Here is a 24,834-nt window from a genome sequence, read left to right as displayed (position 1 = left end):
ACCCGATTTGGTATAACTTAGATATGCCTTAGGACTCTCTTAAGACCAGGTTACATGATGGTATAACCCTCTGTGGCTGGTTCGTTGTTTGTCCGAGTCATTTACACATTTCCGTTATATGCTTGAATGTTGACCATAATGCCCTCTTGACCTTAAAACAAGAATTTTGAATATGTGAAAGGACAGTAACCTTAGTTACTGATTTCTAAACATGTCCCTAAAATATCATGTCAATCCGAGGTCTAGAATAGGAGTTATGCTAAATAGCGCAATTAAGAGAACTTTTGTAATTAATCGGCGCAATTAGCATAAAGCCTATCTAAGCCCAAATTTCGAAACCAAACCTTTTACACCCCGATGTAAAATAATATTTTGGGATTTTTAAAGATTTTTAATTATTTTTAACCTGCTTATAACCTGCGGTTATGGCCTTGGTTCGGTAAATACCGAATATACCCTTTTCGGACCTAAAATGAGTTCTACATGGTATTTTGACACGAACCCAATTGCTACTGATTTTAAATAATAAATAAATTATTTTGAACTTTATAGCCTGGTCAGAAAACTCAGATTTCCTGTATAACCCGGAAATCTCTTTTATAACCTTTAAAATAACCAAAATAACCCTACGGGGGCGTATATTGGGGTTAAACTCGTTATGGGCATAAAGGAAGGTATCCTACTGATACCACAACCTCTTTGGAGCGTATTAACTTAGGAAACCTGTGTAGGACTCTTACGATTACCCGTTACGCCATTTGCGCGTTCGGTCCGGTTTATGTAACTAGTTTACATAAATTAGCCGAAACGGGTCCAACCTTTTCGTTTTTACCTCAAAATCAAGAATGTGTTTAGTTTACCCATAATATACAAGTCTCCGAACTTGTTGGGTCCAAACCACATTCCATTCCCGGTTTTCGCCTTTCATGCGATTAAACCGTATTTATCCTTTGAAACTAACCGGTCTAAGCTTAGGCTAAATTAAAGACCCGTTAGGATTCTAATAGGTTATTATAAACCTTCTTCCAGAATAGGAGACCAGTAAAAGATACTTGCATTTGCTTGTTGTGGTTATTACTTGCTCAGGTAAATACTTTTAATTTATTTTCCCCTTATACGGGCTTGGGGTATGGTATATAAAATACCGCTTGGTCGGGCAATTGACCTCAACTTGTTAGTAGTTGAGTATTATCAATATGACCCGTTTAAAAATTGGTTTGTTGTTTTACGCCTTTGGGAGTTTAATGACCATGTCCCGGATATCCTTGGTATCATTTTACGAAATGGCCACGACCTTGACACGCGGGTGTAGGCGTACACCCGACAATGTGTCCATACTTATAAAGGTATAACCGTTGGTTTTCCCGCCGCGGTTTTGTACTATGTGGTGTGTCAATTAACCTTAAACCCGGCACGAACCGGGCGACTGAACGCATAACGAACATGTAATTCTTTTACAAGATTAGATTTGATTAATTGTCCCAAGTTATAAAAGTTTGTGCCACGTGCATTCAGATCAATTTTATTAAACTCTTTTTCTAAAAGTGTCGGTTGAATGTATTTACCAGTGTAAACTGACGTATTTTCCCCAAAAAGATTAAATGCAGGTTCTATACGAAATAGGCTGGCCACTCCTTAGCATCGTTAGAGTCTCGCAAGCTTGGATGCCATTATCTGTTGAACAATATCTCTTTTTATTTTGATCCACCTGTGGATCTATTTCAGCTAATATGTGATACTTGGATATTACGTTTTGTTGGTTGAAATAAATCTATCTTTATGCTTCCATTGTGCATTTAAATATTGTGTTGTTTGACTATATTGTCACCAACTACGTCACGGTAATCCCCCACCGGCCCACCGGTGAAACATGTGGAAATCGGGGTGTGACATCAACCAAGTCAGTCAATTTCTTCATGCTCCTACTACTGATCACTTTCAGGAGGTAAAAAGAATATTGCGCTATCTCAAGGGTACTGTTGCATTTGGGTTGCATTACAGTCATCCCACTACCACATCGCTACTTGGTTACTCTGATGCTGATTGGGCACATTGTTTAGAAACTCGTCGTTCCACCTATGGTTATTCTATATTTCTGGGTGGGAATTTGATTTCTTGGAGTGCTAAAAAGCAACCAACTGTTGCTAGATCTAGTTGTGAGTCAGAGTATCATGCTATGGTTAACACTGCTGCAGAAATTGTTTGGATAACTCATCTCCTCCAAGAACTTCATGCTCTTCCACCAGACAGACCAACTATTCTTTGTGATAATCAAAGTGCTATTTTTCTCACTTAAAATCCAATTGCACATAAGCGGGTCAAACATATAGATCTTGACTATCATTTCTTGCGGGAATTGTTTAATGCTGGAAAATTAGTTACTAAGTTTGTTCCAACCAAGCTTCAGGTAGCTGACATTTTTACAAAGAGTCTTCCTAGCTCACAGTTCAACTTACTTCGACATATGCTTCGCATTGGTCCGCCACCGTTCAGCTTGCAGGGGGATGTTAGATAATGTTTCAGTTTAGTTTTTATTAATTCATGTTGTAATTTTATTATTCTTTAGGGGTCTTGTTGTAAGTATCTCTCCTCTATATTGTTCCCTTGTATTCTGTTTCAATTAATGAGAATTATCCTTTCATATCTCACACAGCTTCTATACTTACAGTTTTGATTTATAATCACTTATTACTTTCCTTTCTTTGGCAGTCAACTTGACACTAACCACTTTGATGGAACTATACGGTAGGGGTGCCAACCACTCGAGGTTAAACGCTCGTTTAACTTTTGAAAGCTCAAGCTCGGCTTGATTTGAGCTTTGTTTTTTAAAGCTCGAGCTCGGCTCGTTTAACATTATTATATAGATATTAGTTATTATTAATTAAATATATATTTAAAAAAAATTATAAAATCACCAGGCTCGGGAGCCGGCTCGAGCTCAATAAGCGAAGCTCGGGCTCGTTTACTAAACGAGCATGTTTTTAGGCTCAGGCTCGAGCTCGTTTAAACTTGGCTCGTTCGAGCTTTTTTCGAGCCGAGCTTGAGTAGCTCAGCTCGTTTGCATCCCTAAGTCTATACCTCCCTCTTATGGAAACATGCTTCACTTGTTAAAGTTGTAAGTTAGTTTTCATTTTTCATGCTTACACTTTGATCCTAAATAGGCGATTAGCACACTTCTTTTCCTTGAAGGTAGATGGTTCACGTTTAACTAGTTAATGTTATTATCAAATACCGAAGCATGTGTTCTAATCTACTGAATACATGTGTTGTGGCACTGCAATGTAGAGATGGTTAAGGAATTGCACCTTGCAAGGATGCAAAATTCCCAGATATCTATAATAAATTATTGTTTTGTTTTATCTTTTATTATGCATCTGTATGATTGTTATCTTTTTATGACAATTGTCCATTTCAGAGACCTGTAATAACAATCTTAATTAATGGATCAATACCGGACATGAATCAAAAGCATAAGTGCAGGCCTACTCGCTAGTTATGGAGATTAAGGAGCAACATGAATCAAAAGATCTTCAAAGTGATGGGGCGAACGACACACCAAGTGGTTGAAGAAATTAAAGAAGAAACGAACTGGTGGGCTTCCAAAAGATCGAAGCGGGGGGATGTATTGTTTTCAGTAATAGTGCAAGTTTGAAGATGTTGACTGTAGAAGATAGTTTTTCATTGTGTGTTCTCTTTTTTGTTGTATGTTTTCATTGTGATGTGGTCAGTTTAGGTGATGCTTTGTATTGTTCTTGTTTGGTCGAGCTCTTAGTGACTTGCTAAGGCTTGGCTTGGTGGTGCGTTTAATAATAGGTTCTTTGGGCTGATAAAAACGATTTTTTTTAGAAAATGTATAACTATACATTTCATGTGATGTGTGATGTGTTTGTAATACATACATAAGTGAAGATTATAAATAAGCTTACTATTTCTTTTCATAATAAGAAGGAAATGGAGTAACTTTAACATGTAAAATCAGAGTTTCAACAAAATTTGATTCGAGTTTATGTGACCATATTATATTTATATTTATATATATATTAATAGAAACTGCTGATGAACAATAGTTTCTTTTTAGAATATTAAAATAAGTTTTTTAAATTAACCGATTCACATTTCTTTAACATTCAATTCATCCATTATTAAAAAAAAACATCGCAACTTTCCTTTGATTAACATATTACTTTCTTTTGCAAAATAAATCTCATCTTTTATGTACAGTTGTAATAAAGTTAAAACCTATTTACATATTTGTAAAATTTAAAATTGTGGATATATAATATGTGATGCATAAATTTTATAAAACTGATACCTTAATATACAAATATATGATATTTAAAAAAACACAGAAGTATTATTAACAAAAAGAAAATGAAAAAAATAATCATTTTACTCTTTTTGTTATTTATGAGATTATTAAAAAACGGTAAAGACATGATTTAAAACATGTGTATATCAATATTTTAGGATGTTTAGCCTTTGATACCATCACAAACTGTTCTGACTTTGACTAAACATCGGTAGTGGAATTGGTACCATCGGAATAGTTACCAATTTTTGTTTTTATGGTCTTCGATCGATGTACAACGGTTGATACAAAGAGTGTCAATGTCCAAGTACCGCAATAAACCGAACCGATACCGACTGAAATCCCGCTGCATCACTCGGGGGAATTCTGCTAGTTATACATTGAATTCGGATTAGAGTTCAAAGCTTTAAAATAAAGTTTTATGTGAGGATGGATTCGGGGGATTTATGTAGTAGGAAGAAGGAATCGGAGTCTATGCAGGCTAAAAAATATTAAAATAAATCAACTTAACATGTTAGATAAAAGTTTGCATTGATCAAAAAGATTTGATTCCACTTTATTTGACCAAATTATATATTAAATTTCGGATTATAGTTCAAAAAATTAAAATAAAGTTTTGTGTGTGGATGGATTTGGTAGGGTTTAGGGGATTTGTGTAGGGGAAGAAGGAAATGAAGTCTATGTTGGGCTTAAATATTAAAATAAATAAATTTAACATGTTGAATGAGAGTTCGCATTGATCAACTATATCCGATTCGACTCTATTTGACCAATTTATATAATGAATATCGGATTAGAGTTCAAAGTATTAAAATAAAGTTTTACGTGAGGTTGGATTTGATAGGGTTTAGGGGATTTGTGTAGCGGGAAAAAAGGAAATGGAGTCTATGTGAGGCTCAAAATATTAAAATAAATTAATTTAACATCTTAAATAATAGATAACTTTGACCCTAAACACTTAGGGGCTGTTTGGCAACATCTGAATGATTAAGTGCTGAACCAGTAAGAGGTCTGAACTATTAGGTGTTGAACCGAGGTCTGAACTATTAGGTGCTGAATCATTAAGAGCCTGTATGATGCTTAACCCTTTAGAGGCAAATGTCTGACCAATTCAGATTAGAGGTCTTAACCATTCAGACTCTGTATAAATCTTAACCATTCAGAGGCAAATATCTGAACCATTCAGACATATGCTCGTGAAACAAACAGTCTGAACCATTAAGTGTTGAACCAGTAAGAGATCTGAACTATTAAAAGGTAAACAAACATCCCTTAGATAAGCAGAAAATCATAATCATTACCGGTTAACCAAAAAACACACAAAAAAGATTATTGTTACTACAAAACATAAATATTAGTTTAAACACATCCCTAATACTCGGTTCGCATCGATACTAGCCATACAAAATATTAAACAAACAAATCTTTTCAAAAAGGGTCTTTGAATTCAAGCATAATAATATTTATGAAGCCATTTTAATTTGTGCTAACACACACCACAAAGGCTGCATTGCAAGACCCCAAGATATGAAAAACAAAAAAAAGCCTGTTTCAGTTATTATGAATCTTAGGCTAGAGGGTATGGTACTATGGTGTCCATCTTTCAAAAGGAGGATGATCCGTCACGTAGGCGCCACATCATAGTCATCTCAAGGATGGTCTATCCCACAAAACTAGAGGGTATGGGAGAATGGTCCTAGATGATCCTACCCCACCACTTTTATATATATATATATATATTTTAATCTTCTACTTTTTTTAACATTTAACAAATAAATTAACTAAATATTTTCATTAATATTAAAAACACATTACATAAACTTAAAAAAGGAAACATAAACTTAAAAAATAAAAAAAATAGACTTAAAAAAAACATAAACTTAATAAAAAAACATAAACTTAAAAAAAATATAGACTTAAATAATTTGATGCTTCTTCATGATGTCGATTTGTAGTTTTTTCAACATCGAACATTTCGGCTCGGGATAATCATCGACACTCATCGTTATTATTTCTCATTCTTTGAACCGAATCTTTTCACCGGACAATCGGATTTTTTCATTGGACAATCGGACCTTTTCGCGTAACTTTTCTTCCGCCACACGAGTCTTTTCTTCGATGGCCCGCTCCTTCGCCTTCGCCTTTTGGGCCGAGACGTCCGTGTACGTTTTAAAGTGTTCCATAAACTCGTCCATCTTCGGGTCCACCTTTTCCTTTTCTTTCCCCTTCGCCCGCTCCTTCTTTGATTTGTCCCGGCCCGGTGGACGCTCCGCTTCATGTACGGATTTAAAAAAAGAGACCTAACCTATATAGCATAGTTGCATGTAATGAAAATATGAAATCAATATATATGGCGGCTATGATGGTGTGCGGGGAGGATCTTCGCACAAGGCTCATGATTTCGAGGGGCACGTGATTTAAAAAAAATCCGATATATATACGTTATTTTTTTAAATAGTAAACAAACTCATACTAATTCCAATATAGGCCCATTTGCAAATCATTTTTTATGGTTTAGAATTTAGCCCACTTGGCATTAGGTTTATTGAGTCCAATACTAATTTGATTTTTTAAAAAAAATACTAATAAAACACATTTTTTCGAGCTCGAACATGGTACGTTAATTCTCAGAGACGCCTCTGTTCAATATAACCATTCATATGAGGCAACGAGATTATATAGACATGTATGTTTCTCAACATGAATCAAAATATTACGGAATGATACATTTTTTCAAGCTCGAACAGGGTACGTGAATTCTCAGAGACGCCTCTCTTCAATATAACCATTCATATGAGGCAACAAGATTATATTGACATGTATGTTTCTCAGCATGAATCATGATCACATACACAATAACTACAGAGTTCTAGATCATTTCATCCAGCCAAGGTTTTTAAATCCAATGACAAACAATACATGGGAAAGATGAATCACAATTCACTAGTCCAGCTAATAATGGTTTGCCTTATTTAACTTCTGGTTGTTTTATATGTTAAATAATTTCAATTTAACATGTTAAATATTTTATTGATACAAATTTCTATGAAACTCCATATCAAATAATATTTAAATCCTTTTTTTTTTTTTTGACAAATAATATTTGACAAATGTAAGAAATCAAGTTTAAATTCATTTTTTTTTGAAAAATCTGCAACTGATATTCATAAAACCCTAAAAATCGAGTTCCAATTAGCAAAACTAGAAAGTAAAATCAGATTTAGATTTATTTGATACAAAACATGATGTTTTGCACGACCCTTTGGATTATGATTTCTTAGGTTGGCCTTTTGGGTTTGGATTCAACATATTTTTTATCATTTAAACTAGAAAATAGAAATATTGCATAATTTCGATTATGTAACAAAGATATTATAGTTGGAGTAGGTGGACCCCCATTTTCATTTCAACCTCCCACAGCTGACTTTTAATGAAATCAAACTATTTGTTCACACTTCAAAAAAGAAAAGGGTGTACATGAAAAAACAAAATAATATAAAAGGATGTTACTTTTAATGAAGAACGCCGTTGATACCGGAGATGTTGATTTTGTATGATTAGACCCTTTTGTTACTCGTGATAACGCCACTTTATTAGTTGTAATGGAGTGTTAGTTATATTGATCATTTATAATAACTTTGAATTTCAGAGAAATACATATATATATTTTTTCTTAAAATGGTATATTTCTTACAAACAAAAGTATACATTGTGAATGCTTAGGCCGTCACCATTGTAAGAGAGGGTCTACGGATGTCTTTCCTCCATATCGTCATATTCACGGATGTCCCTTCCTTTTCTCTTTAGTGGAGAAGGACTTTTGTCCTTCTCTCTTGCCCAGGGGCGGAGCCAGAGGGTCCGTTGACCCTCCGGTCACCGGAACTTTTTGAATTTTTATTTATAAATTCTGAGTTTTTGAATAACAAACTTAGAGATGGACCGCCTAATTTGAACCAGTATAGAATATAAGCTTATGATGACCCCTAACTAAATCAGTCTGGTTCCGCTACTGCTCTTGCCACATCATCTCCGGACGTGCCTCTCTCTTCCTCATAGGCCACGGATATGACGACGAGTCCCTTGTTAAAATAGTCTTAAAGGAAAATGAAGCTATGTTACATTCTTTTAGTTAAAAAAAAAAAGCTCCATTAATTCCTACAAAGTGTTTGAAGGTGTAAGAATGAGTCAAGATGGTTTGTCTTATAAACATCTCCTCAAGCAATCTCACAAGCATACATTAGCAATAAATTTAGCAGCTCAACATTGCTTGATAGAGAAGAAAAACATTACAACTAAAATTGTATCTTACCAAAATACGAAAAACGAAACTACAAATACAAATGGTGGAGATCAACCGCTAGCTATGAAGCCGATAAATTTTCTCTAATCAAGGAGAGACGTTTTACATATTTGTTTCCTCTCACTTATAAAGAGATGAAAATTTATGGACTTCAAGGCTTTAAGAGGATCTTCCTTCCTTATTACAACAACAATACTCATATGTGAAATTTAAAGAAAGTATTGATTCTACTAGAACTCTAATGATTGTTGCTAGCAATCTTCAAAGTGCTAATAGCATCAAACCTTAAATAGTTTCATTAGTTGAATGTTGGTCAACTACTATTAACGTGCGATTTCATCCTCAGAACCCGTAACACATTCTTTGTCATCATGATCAAACCCTTCAAGACAAGGATGTGGAGAATGCCCATTTCCAAAAGCGCGAATGTGATCCTTGAGTGACCTTTTATGCTTAAAATCCGATCCGCAAGTGCAATACCATAATTTGCCACAATTTTTCTCATGTGTTCGCCAATCTCCCTTAACCGCAAACTTTTTTGTACAATATTTCCTGCATGTAAACGATTTAGCCCCGTGCTTTCTCTTGTAGTGTGTTTGAAGAGTGCGAAAATCCTTTAACGGTTTGGCTCGGGGGTGGTTAATGTTATTCTTGCACCCTTGAACACAACAATAGCATGGAAGTCTTAACATGGCTGCTGGTTGTGTGCCTTTAAGTGACTCTGGTCCTTTCCTATATTCAGAACCATGCCCCCACATGTGCATCTAAACAGATGTACGTCAAGAATCATAAATAATATCATTTAATCCTCATCAGTCTTATAAACTTTAAACAACATATCATATCTCATCATGCAAAATAAATATATTTCTGCTCACTTCTTACATCATTCGGTTGGTTGTCATATTGTTATTGATCAAAATGTTATTTGAGACTGAAAACATTTATTAGAAATAGGGGTTCAATTGTGAAATTCAACAAAAAATACGGAAACTTAATTACTTTTTTAATATGAATGATGGCCAAATTCATGGGTTCAATATAGTAAATTAAAAACATGGTCAATCAGTCATCAGTCAGTCTTCCACTACAATAAAGTTGCTTCATTTTTTCCCCCAATTTCAACTACTCAAAGGATGCCAATGAATATTTCAATAAAGGCCTACAGTATTACTTTCTACTGTGTTTAATTTTTAGAAAATTGGTTATGTTTATTTGTCTAATTTTCATGATGCATGAATGATGATTACGGTGATGATATGCATGTGTTCATATGATAAAGCAATACAATAAAATGTTTAGTATGATATATGCATGCATGATGATTATGGTGATGATATGATTCATGAATGATGATTAGGGTGATGATATGCTTCTGTTTATATGATAAAGCATCACAATAAAATCAGTTTCAAGCTCAGAATATATATAATTCGATCATGATAATATAAAATATACTTGAATCTTCATTTTCATTAATGAATCTATGTATATATCATATACTTATGTAACAATGTTCCAAAAAATAAACATAAATTTCTTTTTATAAAGCAAATTATAGTTGATAACCTTATCAAACAAATAAACTGGTTTATGTTACTTTACAACTCCTAAATGCAAAATATGGTTTTATATACATAATATACACATTTATAGTAAAAAACTTTAAAAATTTGAACCCTTGATAAAAAAAATTAAACAATTTAGGTTTGTCATTGTTTTCTTCACAATAAGTCAGTGGTCTATAATGAACCTCTTAAACACACATGTGTGTATATTGCATATGGAAAGAAACCCTAATTGAGATATTATATACTAAATATAGAAAGACATACCTGCATGTTGTTGTACCTATTAAAGGTCTTGTTACATAAGGAACAAACAAACTGCATAGGTCCAACAAGGATTTGGGATGTTGTCGGTATCCAAAACCTTGTTGGATCATGATCACTGTTGACGTTGTGCCCATGGTTATGTTCATTATTAAACTTCATCTTCATGTCTGATTTCTTCTGTCCATCTTCTACCTTAAACTCATCAAAAAAGTTGTCAGTAACCACCACATCTTCTGCAGGTTCTGTACTATAACTAGGTAAACCGATGCGCAGTGCTACTGTCACTTTTTCGACGTTAATGTCTTCTTCTTTGATCTTCAAAACTCTATCGTTTTTATCTTGGTCGAGTAATCGACTGAGTAGGGGTAGGCATTGCATCCTTTCATTGGGGAAATCTTGTTCTTTAGAGAACATCGCGGTGTCATATGAAGATGATGATGATGTTGTGTTGAGCCATTCAAAGAAAGGTGAGGCTTTAAACCACATAGTGTTTGGTATATGGTCATGAAGAAGAGAAAGTTGAATGTGAAATGGTTTATATAAAGGGTTGATTTTACTTATCAATGAAAGGTGGTTGTGTTCTAGAGAAAGACATGACTAAGTGGTGCTTCATTGGCAGAAAAGGACCCTAAGGTGTAACAAAGTCATATGATGGTCCATCTTGATTTTTATTGTTATATTCTGTTCACTACTAGAAAAAAAAAAATAAGAGGTTTCTTACTAAATATGGGTCAGAAATGTGCACCTGTTTTCCCAAAAAAAAAAAATAAATAAATAAAAAAAATAACTTCCTACGCCACTTCTTTGTTACGACAAAACTTCCAGCAAACTTCTGACAAAAGATAAATGATGTTCATTTGTACATTTGGAAATCTTCCTAGAAAATTTTACAATTTTCTAGTAGTGGCTAATTAGAACTTCTTTTTGTTTGGTATGTGACATACTTTGAAATGTCATTAGATCATGACATAGTTTGGCTTGACTCAATGAATTTGGTTTTACCACGAATAGTTTGGCTTGCAACTTTTATATGTAGCTTCATATCGTATGAGGTTTGTAAGAATATGAAAGACTTAATTGATTATTATTGATATGTTTGATTACAATATATAGAGATCACAAGGAACCCTAGAAACCTAATCGAGTCCATGGGCTTACACGAATAAACCATAGTCTAAGAATGCAGTCCAATATGGTTACGTGAGGACAAGAATCCTAAAGACTTAAAAGATGATCGATCGGTAGCAATTGAGAAGTCGAATTCAGTTACGAATGATAAAATTGTATAATTATAATATTTGTTGTTTGTAACTTTCTTTTAACGGCCAAACTTTTATAACATTTTATTTACAAAACACACAACCATGAAGACACAAATAAGCCATTGGTTCAAGCAAAAATGCAATCTACATGGTCTCATTCCCACAATGAGTTGAGAAACAAAGTATATGATGTGAAAGAATGACTGAAGAATGTAATGGCTAGCAGCATAAGTAGAAGCAGAGGTGAGGTTGGTGATGTTGGACGAGCTGAGAGTGTAGAGATCCTCGGAGCTATTGCACCGTAGGATAGGTTTCCTGGTCTGGAGGTCCTTCATAGTAAAACCATAATGGTCAAATTCAACAGATAAATGATTATCAGTAGTAAAACGGCGTACAGAAATAAGGTTTTTGACTAGGTTAGGTGCGTAAAGGACATTATTGAGTTTACAGGGTGGGAATGGTGGTGGAAGGGTTATGTTGCCTTGTCCAAGGACCGGAATGGTTGTGCCATTGCCAACAATAATGTTACGAATAATGCCAGAATTAAAAATAGATTGAAACTTATCAGATTGAGGAGACATCGTACATGACGCACCGGTGTCCATGGTCCATGATGAATCATTGTTGTGAAGAGCCAAGTTGTATAATGCTTGTGCGATATCAGTTAGAGAGTAACCAGTCGCGTATGTTTGGGCCGCCGTTTGATTCGCTGGTCGTGGGCCTAAAATCCCTTGGGCCGAAGATGGTTGTGATGTCATATGAGAAGGGTTTGGGTTGGAGGGGGATGGACATGGAGGGGAGTCCATTGGGCCCAAGGTTGTGGGGGCGGCTGTGAAGTGTAGTTGGCCCATGGTGGCGGCTGCCAGTAGTGGGGCGGGTATTGGTGTGACTGTTGATGACGACCACGGGTATTGGGTGAGGAAGACATGGCCGATTGAAAGAAGGAGGTTGGACAAGACAGGGATTGGCGAGAATGAAAGAGGGAGGCGGGCGAAAAAAATTAGGGTTTAGGGTTTGGCTCTTGATACCATGAAGAATGTAATGGCTCAATTGATTATTCTCTATTATTGATACCTCAATATAAATACAAGATACAATCCTTTATCTTAGGGAACAAATAAATACAAATCTTAAAGAACAAGTAAATACAAAATCATATCTATATTTACATAAGTGATATTCCATTAATGACATTAAGTATAAAAGTAAAATAAAGTTAAGTGTCTCAATTGCAAATGCTTGAAAATCTGATGTCCTCATTGCAAACTAAGACTTGAGGAACCCTACCACCATTTATTTAATTAATAAATTAGGTGATGAAAGTTAAATAGTTATGGAATTTTACCAAAATGTAGGTAATGCCTTATGCAAGTTGTAAGTGAAGCCAAGAATATTTGGTCAATGCCAACATCAGATTAACATAATGTAATTGATAAAATAAGAAAAATATAAGTGCTTGAAGATACAACATTACAACATGAAATGCACCAAGTACATAACTTTATAGCATACGAAAGACCTTTTTCTTGGAAAATAAAAGTCTTCAACAATTTGCAAAAAGGGGTTTTATTAGCTTTAGTCAACAGTCAACACATGCCTCAATATTTTACAGAAAAAATGTAAAATTTCGTTGACTTTTAGTCAAAGTTGATGGTATTTCAATTTTCCATCCTTTTGTAAATCAACGCACCAATTAATTCCTTCATCGGATTTGATTTTGATACTTTATGATTCTTGTTTTATATATAATTCTTATTTTATATATAATTCTTGTTGCAATGAAAAATAGGTTTAATTAATTAAAAACAGCCCCTTAGTAGCAAATTGAAGTTTTAGGTGGTGGGGAAGGTCTTCTCTTTTATATGATGAGATTCTCATTTATATACTGAGATTTTACATGATGAGATTTAGTACGGATACATATGATTTATATGCATTTGTCGTATTATAATAATTCTAAGTTTAATGCTAATTATGAATATAATAATTCTTAATTTAATGCTAATTACGAATATTTTTCTTATATAGGGAGAGAATCACATAAAAAGTTTGTTTTGGGTAGAAAGTGTAGAAAACAATAATAGAGTGACACGTTATAAAAATAAAAAAAACATGGAGAGGAGCATTTTAGTTAACACACAAACTAATCATATAATCCTAGATCTAAGAAAAAAGCCCACATCCGTCCATCCCACCTCCACACCACTCCACCACCCCTCCGCCACCAGAAGCGACACAACCACCACTTGCCGTCGTAGAAACAACACATTTCTTTTGTGTTTTTTGTCCATTGCGTTTTAGAAACAAAACATTTCTTTATGTTTTTTGTCAATTGTGTTTTAGAAAAAAGTCATTTTTTATGTTTTTTGTCCATTGCGATTTACGCATCCGGGTTTCCGAATATTTTTTCAAAAATATAGCAATAGTATAGTCGTTTTAAAGATAAAAAAACACTCGTTTTTTTGTGAAATTTTTATAAAAAAAATAATGTCGCATGAAATAGTTATTAACGTTTTAAAAATGGGGGGTGGAGGAGAGAGAAACTATTGCCTTGGATGGACTAGAATATCCCTTAAGAAACCCACTTGCCTTCTTCTTTTGTTCAATTCCGCCCATTTAATCTTAGCCCTTAATTACTAAATGGATGGTTAATATTACTTCCTGATCTTTCTATCTAAATAAACTTCCTAGTATATCATGACATTTGTTAAATATATCTTTTCTTTTATATGGGGAGAGGGCATGATGGCGTGGTGGCCGTGAAACATCGCCGCAAATGCAATGTTTATGGCATGGTTACGGTAGTGATGAGATGACTTGACGGTTAACAATTTTTTGACCGGTAATTCATAAAAAGAAAATCAAGCTGCTTTTTTTAACGGCCAACAATCAATCCCGAGCACTCTCGAGGAACCCACTTGACCAAACGGAGTACTCCGAGAGTACCCGGGTCCGCCACCAATTCCGGGGAAAACCCGATAACCCATCCGTCCGTAGGCACGACGATGAAGTTAACGGTAAAACTCGTTTGGTTCAAGGATCCAACTTAGGTTTCACTGGGTCTCCTATCATTGGCCACCAATGCCTCACTCTGCACCAAGTAGGAGTTGAACTTACATTGATGTGTGCTAAACAGACTATAAAAATTAACTAAATTAGACTCTCTAAGCTAGACACTAAAAAGCTTTAATTTTAGACTCGACCTAAAACCACACAATCGACAAGTGTACCGATCAATGTAGTATAACCTAGGAAGTCCGGATATCGAACCACAGGACTCTATGTATCACGTAAATTAGACTCTAACAGACATAGACAGACACGACTTAACTTGTTTATTTGTTTGGGGGGGGGGGTTACGGAAACTAAGGCAATCTATATTAAACTACTAAATTAACCAGAACTAGACTAAACACGAATGAAGACTAAGGACTTTTCTTATATGAGAACAAGACCACCTAGACAAGAATCCTGGATTGTTTTTAAGAGATTACCGACTAAGTTAAATGCACGAGTTATGGAACCGGGATCTTAAAGTACTAAACCTATTAAGGACCAACGAGGCCCCTCGACCCTTCTCAAGGAGAAACCTGTGGAACTACCTAGGCCGTTAATCCTACCGGTTATTAGACGCCTTTCCAGTTGTCTAATTATTGTGTAAGTACCCTAATGTTGACCTATTCTTTTCCAATCCTAGATCTAGGGTAGTTTGAAGTAATTAATTTGACTTGATAGACTAATAATACCGACAGGTAAACCAAGACATGACCTTTTCCAAGGACTATCTAAAGCAATTCGCCGGGTAAGACCTACCAATAGCCCCTCACTTTCCAGGTATTAGGACTAGTAGAACACTAAGACTTAGCAAATTATTACTAGTTACTTCTAGGGGTTATTGGCCAATTCTCCCTAAAGAGTTAAGGTTTTCTAACGTGATATAGACACTCACCGAAATCCTAAACCCTAATATGACTCTATGTTGTGATATAGACCGTCACTAAGAATCATATGAAGCAAGTAATAACAATAAACCAACTCAAAGCATGCATATACATCAAATCATTAAATCAAACTTCTTACAAAACACAATTAATCCATAACAATCATGCAAATAACATAAACGGTAAAAGATTTATTTTAATCCATTCATCAAGTCTAGGCGGTTAATAAATCTAGCCGAGCATGTTCATAAACGAAAATAATTCAAAGATGTTCAACAAAGAATTCATTGTAACAAGTTTCGTAAGAAAAGTCAAGAACAAAGAACTAGAAAACCCGATTAGATCTTCAAGTCTTCTTCTCCGAACTTGTACCAATGATTCCTAGGCTTCGAAATCTCCAAAAACGCTCCAAGAATGCTCAACAATCGCCCAAGAAGTCCCCAGAGTCGAATTATTAGGTTTTTTTTCAAGTTTAGGATGTTTATATATATCTTTTCATAACAAGCCCTTTTAATTTTCGTAATAATTGCCAGCCAGAACGTTCTGGCTGGGCGCCACAAAATCAGGGACTGGGTGGTGGGGTGCCACCTTGTTTTTCAGCTCATGTACTAACTTCAGACTCTCGCCGTGTGCCAGAAACTTGCTTAGTGGGTGATGGGATGCCAGAAAGTGATTTTTCAGCTTTTAAACTCTATTTCAACTCCTCGACCTTTCCAACATGCTTCAAGACTTGACACTTCAATATTTTAACTCGTTTTACTCGGTTTCTCGCATATTTGAGCATCAAGACCTGCGAAACACGATTTGATCAATAGTATACATATTCTAACGAAAAACAAAACTAAATATAACGAAAATTATACAAACTTTACACGAATAAATGATGTATTTTGCAATACATCAAACATCCCCACACTTACTCTTTTTTCGTCCTCGAAAAAGAATTATGCAACGGAATCATAGACAAATATTCACTCGGGTCAAAAGCATAGGTATATTTAATTAAAACCGAGGCTTGCGTTAACTGCGATTGCGAATATACTTGTCCCCTTAAACCCGAATCTAATCCTAAGCCCTTATCATGTGGATTTAATTTAAGTGCGGTCAGTCTACCTAGGGTCTCACGCTAGAATCTACAGTCCACCTACTCCCGCCTCAAGCTTATAGAACTAAAGGAACGATCACTGGACCAATTCCCAACCGTCTTATATCAAAACCAGAAGAGTTTACAATCATATTTTTCTCTTTTTTTTTCCGTGAGACTAGACGGTGCTTTCCCTAACCAAGTGGCAATCCGGCTGTAGAGTCGCTATCCCCAACCACAGATTACTTAGGTTTCGGTACTTATTTATTTTTTTTTTTTCTTTTTTTTTTGCACGGTCGATTTCACACACCCTAGCGGTAATTCGGCTGTAGAGTCGCTATCCCCAACCCAAACTACATAGGAATGCATTACTTTCATTTAGTTTCTAGCTCACTTTTTATTCTATTTATTATTTTTTTTTCATAATCACAAACTCTAACGGTTTTAACTTATAACGGTGCCCCTTATACTATTATCGGCAGTTTTAATTTCCCATATCTCCCAGGCGAAAACCCACTAGCAGACCGACAATTAAGATATCTTAACTCAAAGGGACTTAAAAGCAAACCCGGGCCTATCCACATATCCCTAACTAGACGCAAGCTCGATTTATTATAATCTCATATTATTATTATTTGAACCCGAGCAAAAATTCATCTTTTCTATCATTTTCCGTTTAAAAATGCAAACTTCTTTTATTTCAAAGGACATTTTCTGGTTTTTTAATTTTTTTGGATTTTTGAATTTTTTAATTTTTTTGTATTTTTTAATAATTAAGACTCGATTATTTACATGTATCACATCCCCACACTTAGAGATTGCATTGTCCCTAATGCAAGAACGAAAATACGACTCAACAACTACCTAAAAATAAAAACTGCAAACGAAATAAATAAAAATATACAACAACAAAAAGGGAAACGACTTAGCTGAGTATGTGAGACTGTCAAAGTGCCAGTCGTTTCCACATAAGCCCTCCAATTCGATACGCGCTCAGCAAACAACTCCTAACCTCGGACACGCGAACGAAAGCGGCTACAAATATCACCCTAATCACGCAAACACCAAACACTAGCAAAAGATAATATGTAATATCACGTTCAACAACCATCCACAATTGTATCAACCAACCCCAAAACCCCAACCAACTTGTTTAATGTATTTAAGTACAAACCAATAGACGAGGATTAAAAACAGCATAAAGATAAAAATAAACAAAAGATATAAGCTGTCATCCTCGCTGCATCCTCGCTCTACTCCGCATCATCCAACACCTCATCACCCGCCTGTGTCCCACTGGGCCCTTTCCTGAGCGAGTGTCTCAGCCTCGTTTCCTGTTGGCCCGACTTGAAGTTCCTGCACGTGACATTCTGCAAAACAATTCAATAATGGCAATACGAAGCAAACAGAATATTAGTCACAAACTATTTTTTTTGTATTTTTGATTTTTTTTGACATAAACAAATATATACAAAAAACAACGGCCGTATAGCATTTCGTTCGCGGCCGTAGTTTATAAACAAAGTGACATTAAAGCGATTTTTGCAAATCTCTTTTTAAGCATAACCGAACCTCGCCCGAATGGAGATTGAGTACGGGCGAGTGGTATCAATAATAAAGTACGCAAAACAAAGCATAATGACACTTAGACGACACTAACACGACTCAAAAATGACACGCGCGACCTAACGGACCCTAAACTAAACAACGACTAGACTAGACCTCGACCTAAGTAGACGCCAAAAATACAAGATTAGAACCTCTACCTCCTCCCGGCACTTTACTTGCCCTCAAGTAAACCCAAGTGCCTACCAAACCGACATCGACATTCAAACTTGCTTAAAATCAGCCATGTAGTAGTTTAAACAAATTTTAGCATTGAAAAATACCGCCTAATTAAAGGAGGTTGTTATCCTTTTGCAAAAATTCCGTTTCAAAATCGCAAGTTTGGAATCATATGCGGTAACATACTACAACCCACTCAAAATTCAGCACATAAAGTTCCAACCCAACCCGCAAATCACCAACATCCCGAAACCAAACCGCAAACTAAACCGACATCGAGTGCGAACCAATATAAAGTGGAAATTTGTGTGTCGCCTTAGTGAAACGGGTTAAAGACGAATGTTATAAATCTGAGTTTAAGTTCAAAAAAAATTCCCAAACGCATCCCCACACTTAATGTCGAATAACCCTAGACGAAAATGGTGTAACCGTTGTCATCACAACCCAAACCGAACAATCCGCAACTTATTTACTGCTGAAAGAAACCAAACTGAACCCATCCGCAACCTCAAACGAGCACCAACACGAACTAAACAGTCGACTCTACAAGAAATAACCCTAAGAAAAATAACATGACTCTAAGTGAAAACTAAACTACAAGACTCAAAGTACAGAGATTTGCAAGATACATACCTGAGATTTGTGAGAAATAAGAGGAATAGAGAAATTTTCGGTTGAAAGTGAAATCCCCGACTGGAACTCCGATTTTTAAGTTGAACTATGGTGAAATTTGGGTTGAAATCGGATCTTGTGAAGGCTGTGTGTGAGTAATGGATGAATGGGTGACAAGACTACGGCAGTGGGGGAAAGGCGGTTAGGGGGGGTTACGGCTGTGATGGATAGTAGTGGAGGTGTGTTGCGGCAGCTTGGAGTGCGATGTATGATGAGCAGCGGCGGATTAGGAGAGGAGGGTTAGGGTGTTCGGTGATTAGGGGAGGTGAGCGGCGGTGTGGAAAGGTTATCGGCGGTATGGAGGAGGGGTAAGGGTTTGACGGTGAAGGGGGGTGATGTAGGTGGTCGGCGGTGGTTAGGTGAGGCTGCAAATCGGCGGTGAGGTGATAATGTTTGATATATTGAAGGTGTACCGGCGGTAGTGGATGGTAGAGAGGAGAAAGTTAGGGCGGTGGGTTGTAGGTGAATGGAGGGTTATCGGTTATGGAAGTGGTGAGGTAAGGGGGTAAAGGTTAACGGTAATAATGGGTAGATGGGATATGGGGAAGAAAGGGTTAGGGTTTACTGTGATGAAAAGTGGAGGTATAGGGGTTATCGGCTGTGAGTGGCGGGGAGTGAATTTATGGCAGTGGGGGAAGGATAGGTTAGAAGTGAAAGATTTTTGAGGTTTAATTAATTTTTTCAACAGATACATATTCTGGCGGCCCACCAAAAACTTAGGAGGTGGGTGGCGGCCGCCAGAACGTTATAACCTTCCAAAGAAATAAAGTTGATTATGTGTTTATTGGCTGCAGACATGGGTTCTGGCGGCCCGCCAGAAATATACGAAGTGGGTGGCGGCCCGCCACCACGTTTAAAAATTTCCGAAAAAAAATTTGATATTTTTTTTTGAACAACCCATCAAAAATCAACCAAAATTTATAGTTTTCACAGAAAAAACTTTTGTAAACTTTTGTTGTCTTTGCCTTAGAAAGTTTATAGTTTTTTCCAAACCATCCAAAAACCAACCGAAATTTTTTTTCCAACACTTAATACTTACTTGGAACCTCGTTTCTCTCGTTAATTCCTGCAAATCCTCGGTGATGCACTCCTGCAAATGACTCAAGACACAAACTAGGACCCGAAAAAAAACTAACAAAAACGACCGTTAGCTACTAAAAATTACGAAAAAAACAAACGAAGATACAAACGGTACAAAATATACACTTGGGTTTTCAACTTTTCACATACTTATGGAGGATCAAAAAGATGCAGCTCACCTCCAAACACACACTCACAGGCTGTAGCACCATTACACCTATCATCGCTCAACTCAACCCAAACACTCTTATCTCTCTCACAACCTCTCAACTCCTCACTTGGCGGTTTGAATCTATACTCTTCATATCGAACTCCATCCCTACACTGAGCCTTGCTCAGTATCTCTATCTTAGATTCTAAACGCACGATTCTCTCCTCTAATTCCTCTACTCTCCTATCCGGTGGATCCCCACACTTGAGTCCTATCACCCTCTCTAAACTCGGATCACTCACCACCTTCTCTTCATCTCTCTCATCCTTCTCGCACTCCCCTACTAGCGATACCGCCTCCACTCTATCACTAGGCCCTTTCGAATTCATAACCTTTAAAATTACCGATTCCTCGCCCGCTCTAAGTGTGATGGTGCCTAAAAAGACATCTATGAGAGCTTTAGCGGTGTTCAAGAACGGAGTCCTAAGATTAGTGGTACGTTTTCATCGGCTTCCATGTCAAGAATGACGAAATCGGCTGGAAAAACGAACTTGTCAACCTTAACAAGCAAATTCTCGACTATGCCCCTAGGGTGTTTCACGGATCTATCAGCTAAGGATAATGTCATTCGGGTGGGTGAAAGCTCGCCTAAGTCTAGCTTTTCGTAGAGAGAAAAGGGCATCAAATTGATGCTAGCACCTAGGTCGGCTAAAGCTCTAGTATTAGTGTTACTACCGAATAGACAAGGAATTGTGAAAACACCGGGGTCGGTAAGCTTTTCAGGAAGCTGATTTGAGACAACGGCCGAACATCCTCCATGCAATGGGACATTCGACAACTCCCCTAACTTCTCCTTATTTCTAAGAAGGTCCTTTAAAAATTTCGCGTATTTAGGCATGGACTGGAGTGCCTCGATAAAAGGAAGATTAATCTTCAATTGTTTGAAGATGTCTAAGAACTGCCCATATTCCCTCGAGTATTTTTTATTCTTAAGACGTGAAGGGAACGGGACATACGCATGGTTCACTAAAGGCGAAGGCCTAACATCCACGGGAGGTTTCTCTACTCTCTTCTCACCTTGAGACTCATCGGACTGTGCGGTACTTGCTGGGCGCAGCCTCGGTTGCACTTTGCCAGGAGCCTCCATCTCTATCTCTTCGTCTATAATATCTCCATCCTCATCGACCACTCTCTCTTCTACGCTCGGGTTCCCTATGATTTTGCCACTACGGGTGGTAATGGCCTTTACATGAGCATTCGGGTTAGGTTGGGTGTTACCCGCAAACTGACCGGGTAATCTCTCCTCTAACTTCCTAGACATATCACCTACAACCCTTTGAAGGTCTTGGAAAGCAGCTTGGTGATTCTTAAGCATAAGGTCATGTTCGCTAAGCTTCTTTTGGGTGGTTTGATCCCTAACAATTAATTGACTCATCATGGACTCCATCCTTTCTAGACTACCCCCAAGATCATAGCTTGAACCTTGACCTGTTTGAACCTGACTACTTGACCCCCCATCCTTGACCTGCCCATTTGAACCCCCACCAAAGAGTGAACCTAGACCCCTATTTGGATTTTGAGCTATTTGAAACCCAGGGGGTCCGTTTGAGCGAAAATTGTTGTTAGAAGCAAAATTATTATTATTACGCCAACCCGAACCAAAGTTATTAGTACCAAACCCACTAGGTTGACCTCTACCTTGACCCCCTCCTACAAAATCGACCTGCTCCTCACCTACTAGCAGTGGACACACACTCGTGTCGTGACCCCCTCGACAATACTCACATTTGTCTACCTTAGCCTTAATTTCCTTAAGTTCCCTAGACATGTTTTCCAATACAGCGGCTAAACTAGGATCCATGGTGACCTGGTTCACCCCTCGGGCGGGTGCACTAGTAGTGGTGTTCGAATTACCACTTTGATACCGCTGATCGGACCGTGATTGGGATTGAGACTGAGCAAATGCCTCAAAACGCTTTAAACATTCAGCAACTGTAAGAATACCCATCATATGCCCCCCCCCCGCATTAGTATCGAACCTATCTCGAGTCTCTTGGGTGAGACCGTTATAGAATTTCTCACATAACGCCCAATCAGAAAGACCATGCTGGGAGCAACGAGCACACAGGTTTTGGAACCGCTCCCAAGCAAGGTAGTAAGGCTCGTTGGGCTCCATGCGAAAAGAGTGGATTTGGTCTCTAAGACGTGAGGCTTTAGCGGGCGGGAAATATTTATTCAAAAAGGCTTGACGAAGCCCCGCCCATGTGGTGAAGGTACCGGTTGGTTGAGAGTCCAACCAAGTAGCCGCACGGCCAGCTAGTGAAAACGGGAAAAGCTGTAGGTAGGTGGCATCGTTGGGTGCACCGTGAAGGCTAAAAGTGGCGAGAATACGGGAGAACCGGTTTATGTGGGCCGGTGCGTCCTCGTCCTCGCGACCGTGGAACTGGATGCTATTGGTGATGGCTTGCATGGCATAAGATGGAATCTGCCATGAGTTCTCGCTAACTATAGGTGGAACAGTAATGGGTGACGCAAGACCAGTGAAGCCTTGGGTGGCTTGTTGGTGAACGGTCTGCCTAGCGTTGGCCATGTGTTCTAGGTTCTCTGGGATGCTAGAGGTGCTAAAAGTAGGGCTATCGGGTGGGGAAATCTTAGGTGATGTTTTGGGTGATTGAAGTGGGGTGGGTAATGAAGTGGAATCGAAATTGGGAAACTGAGACGTAGATGAAATACTAACCTGTGGGCCTTGGCCCAAACGAGACGATGATGATGACTCGGTGACTGGTGGCTTCGGTGGCGGTCCGTGCGAGCGCAGATATGGCATCCACTATCCGCAAAAACCTAAATGTGAGAAAAGCAACAGTAGTCACTACGACTCAAACGAAAATAAAAGACTCAAACAAACTAAACACGTAGCACGTATATGTCAAATAAGGTCTATCAAAGCTAATAAACGCGATTGCCAAGAGTCCCCGGCAACGGCGCCAAAAACTTGATGTGTGCTAAACAGACTATAAAAATTAACTAAAATAGACTCTCTAAGCTAGACACTAAAAAGCTTTAATTTTAGACTCGACCTAAAACCACACAATCGGCAAGTGTACCGATCAATGTAGTATAACCTAGGAAGTCCGGATATCGAACCACAGGACTCTATGTATCACGTAAATTAGACTCTAACAGACATAGACAGACACGACTTAACTTGTTTATTTGTTTGGGGGGGGGGGGGTTACGGAAACTAAGGCAATCTATATTAAACTACTAAATTAACCAGAACTAGACTAAACACGAATGAAGACTAAGGACTTTTCTTATATGAGAACAAGACCACCTAGACAAGAATCCTGGATTGTTTTTAAGAGATTACCGACTAAGTTAAATGCACGAGTTATGGAACCGGGATCTTAAAGTACTAAACCTATTAAGGACCAACGAGGCCCCTCGACCCTTCTCAAGGAGAAACCTGTGGAACTACCTAGGCCGTTAATCCTACCGGTTATTAAACGCCTTTCCAGTTGTCTAATTATTGTGTAAGTACCCTAATGTTGACCTATTCTTTTCCAATCCTAGATCTAGGGTAGTTTGAAGTAATTAATTTGTCTTGATAGACTAATAATACCGACAGGTAAACCAAGACATGACCTTTTCCAAGGACTATCTAAAGCAATTCGCCGGGTAAGACCTACCAATAGCCCCTCACTTTCCAGGTATTAGGACTAGTAGAACACTAAGACTTAGCAAATTTTTACTAGTTACTTCTAGGGGTTATTGGCCAATTCTCCCTAAAGAGTTAAGGTTTTCTAACGTGATATAGACACTCACCGAAATCCTAAACCCTAATATGACTCTATGTTGTGATATAGACCGTCACTAAGAATCATATGAAGCAAGTAATAACAATAAACCAACTCAAAGCATGCATATACATCAAATCATTAAATCAAACTTCTTACAAAACACAATTAATCCATAACAATCATGCAAATAACATAAACGGTAAAAGCTTTATTTTTATCCATTCATCAAGTCTAGGCGGTTAATAAATCTAGCCGAGCATGTTCATAAACGAAAATAATTCAAAGATGTTCAACAAAGAATTCATTGTAACAAGTTTCGTAAGAAAAGTCAAGAACAAAGAACTAGAAAACCCGATTAGATCTTCAAGTCTTCTTCTCCGAACTTGTACCAATGATTCCTAGGCTTCGAAATCTCCAAAAACGCTCCAAGAATGCTCAACAATCGCCCAAGAAGTCCCCAGAGTCGAATTATTAGGTTTTTTTTTCAAGTTTAGGATGTTTATATATATCTTTTCATAACAAACCCTTTTAATTTTCGTAATAATTGCCAGCCAGAACGTTCTGGCTGGGCGCCACAAAATCAGGGACTGGGTGGTGGGGTGCCACCTTGTTTTT

The 24,834-nt window shown here is 37.3% G+C and overlaps 2 protein-coding genes and 1 long non-coding RNA gene across 3 annotated transcripts; all 3 read right to left on the bottom strand.

Moving 5' to 3' along the window:
• Positions 1 to 8,504: 8,504 nt before the first annotated feature.
• LOC118488155 (zinc finger protein WIP3-like) lies at positions 8,505 to 10,936 on the bottom strand. Its single transcript, XM_035985358.1, has 2 exons — positions 10,445 to 10,936; positions 8,505 to 9,373 (listed from the first exon to the last, which is right to left on the bottom strand). The coding sequence occupies exons 1-2, from the start codon at positions 10,928 to 10,930 to the stop codon at positions 8,933 to 8,935; spliced, it is 927 nt and encodes a 308-aa protein (XP_035841251.1). The 5' UTR covers positions 10,931 to 10,936; the 3' UTR covers positions 8,505 to 8,932.
• Positions 10,937 to 17,800: 6,864 nt separating this feature from the next.
• Positions 17,801 to 19,829, bottom strand: LOC118488154. Its single transcript, XR_004884026.1, has 2 exons — positions 19,150 to 19,829; positions 17,801 to 18,101 (listed from the first exon to the last, which is right to left on the bottom strand). It is a non-coding gene; the product is annotated as an uncharacterized LOC118488154 (long non-coding RNA).
• Positions 19,830 to 20,888: 1,059 nt separating this feature from the next.
• LOC118486421 lies at positions 20,889 to 23,243 on the bottom strand. Its single transcript, XM_035982856.1, has one exon. It carries the CDS (start codon positions 23,241 to 23,243, stop codon positions 20,889 to 20,891), a length of 2,355 nt encoding a protein of 784 aa, XP_035838749.1.
• Between the last annotated feature and the right edge of the window lie 1,591 nt (positions 23,244 to 24,834).

This window comes from Helianthus annuus, chromosome 2, assembly GCF_002127325.2.
Source record: "Helianthus annuus cultivar XRQ/B chromosome 2, HanXRQr2.0-SUNRISE, whole genome shotgun sequence".
Lineage (NCBI taxonomy): Eukaryota > Viridiplantae > Streptophyta > Magnoliopsida > Asterales > Asteraceae > Helianthus > Helianthus annuus.
Note: the sequence above shows the minus strand (reverse complement) of the source record. Positions and strands in the feature narration are given on the sequence as shown.

Excerpts from the sequence above, each read along its gene's own strand:
- LOC118488155 (XM_035985358.1), bottom strand. The coding sequence starts at position 10,930 with ATGTGGTTTAAAGCCTCACCTTTCTTTGAATGGCTCAACACAACATCA. Across the intron at positions 9,374-10,444 it reads ATAGGTACAACAACATGCAG|ATGCACATGTGGGGGCATGG; the intron begins GTATGTCTTTCT and ends ACATCTGTTTAG.
- LOC118486421 (XM_035982856.1), bottom strand. The coding sequence starts at position 23,243 with ATGCCATATCTGCGCTCGCACGGACCGCCACCGAAGCCACCAGTCACC.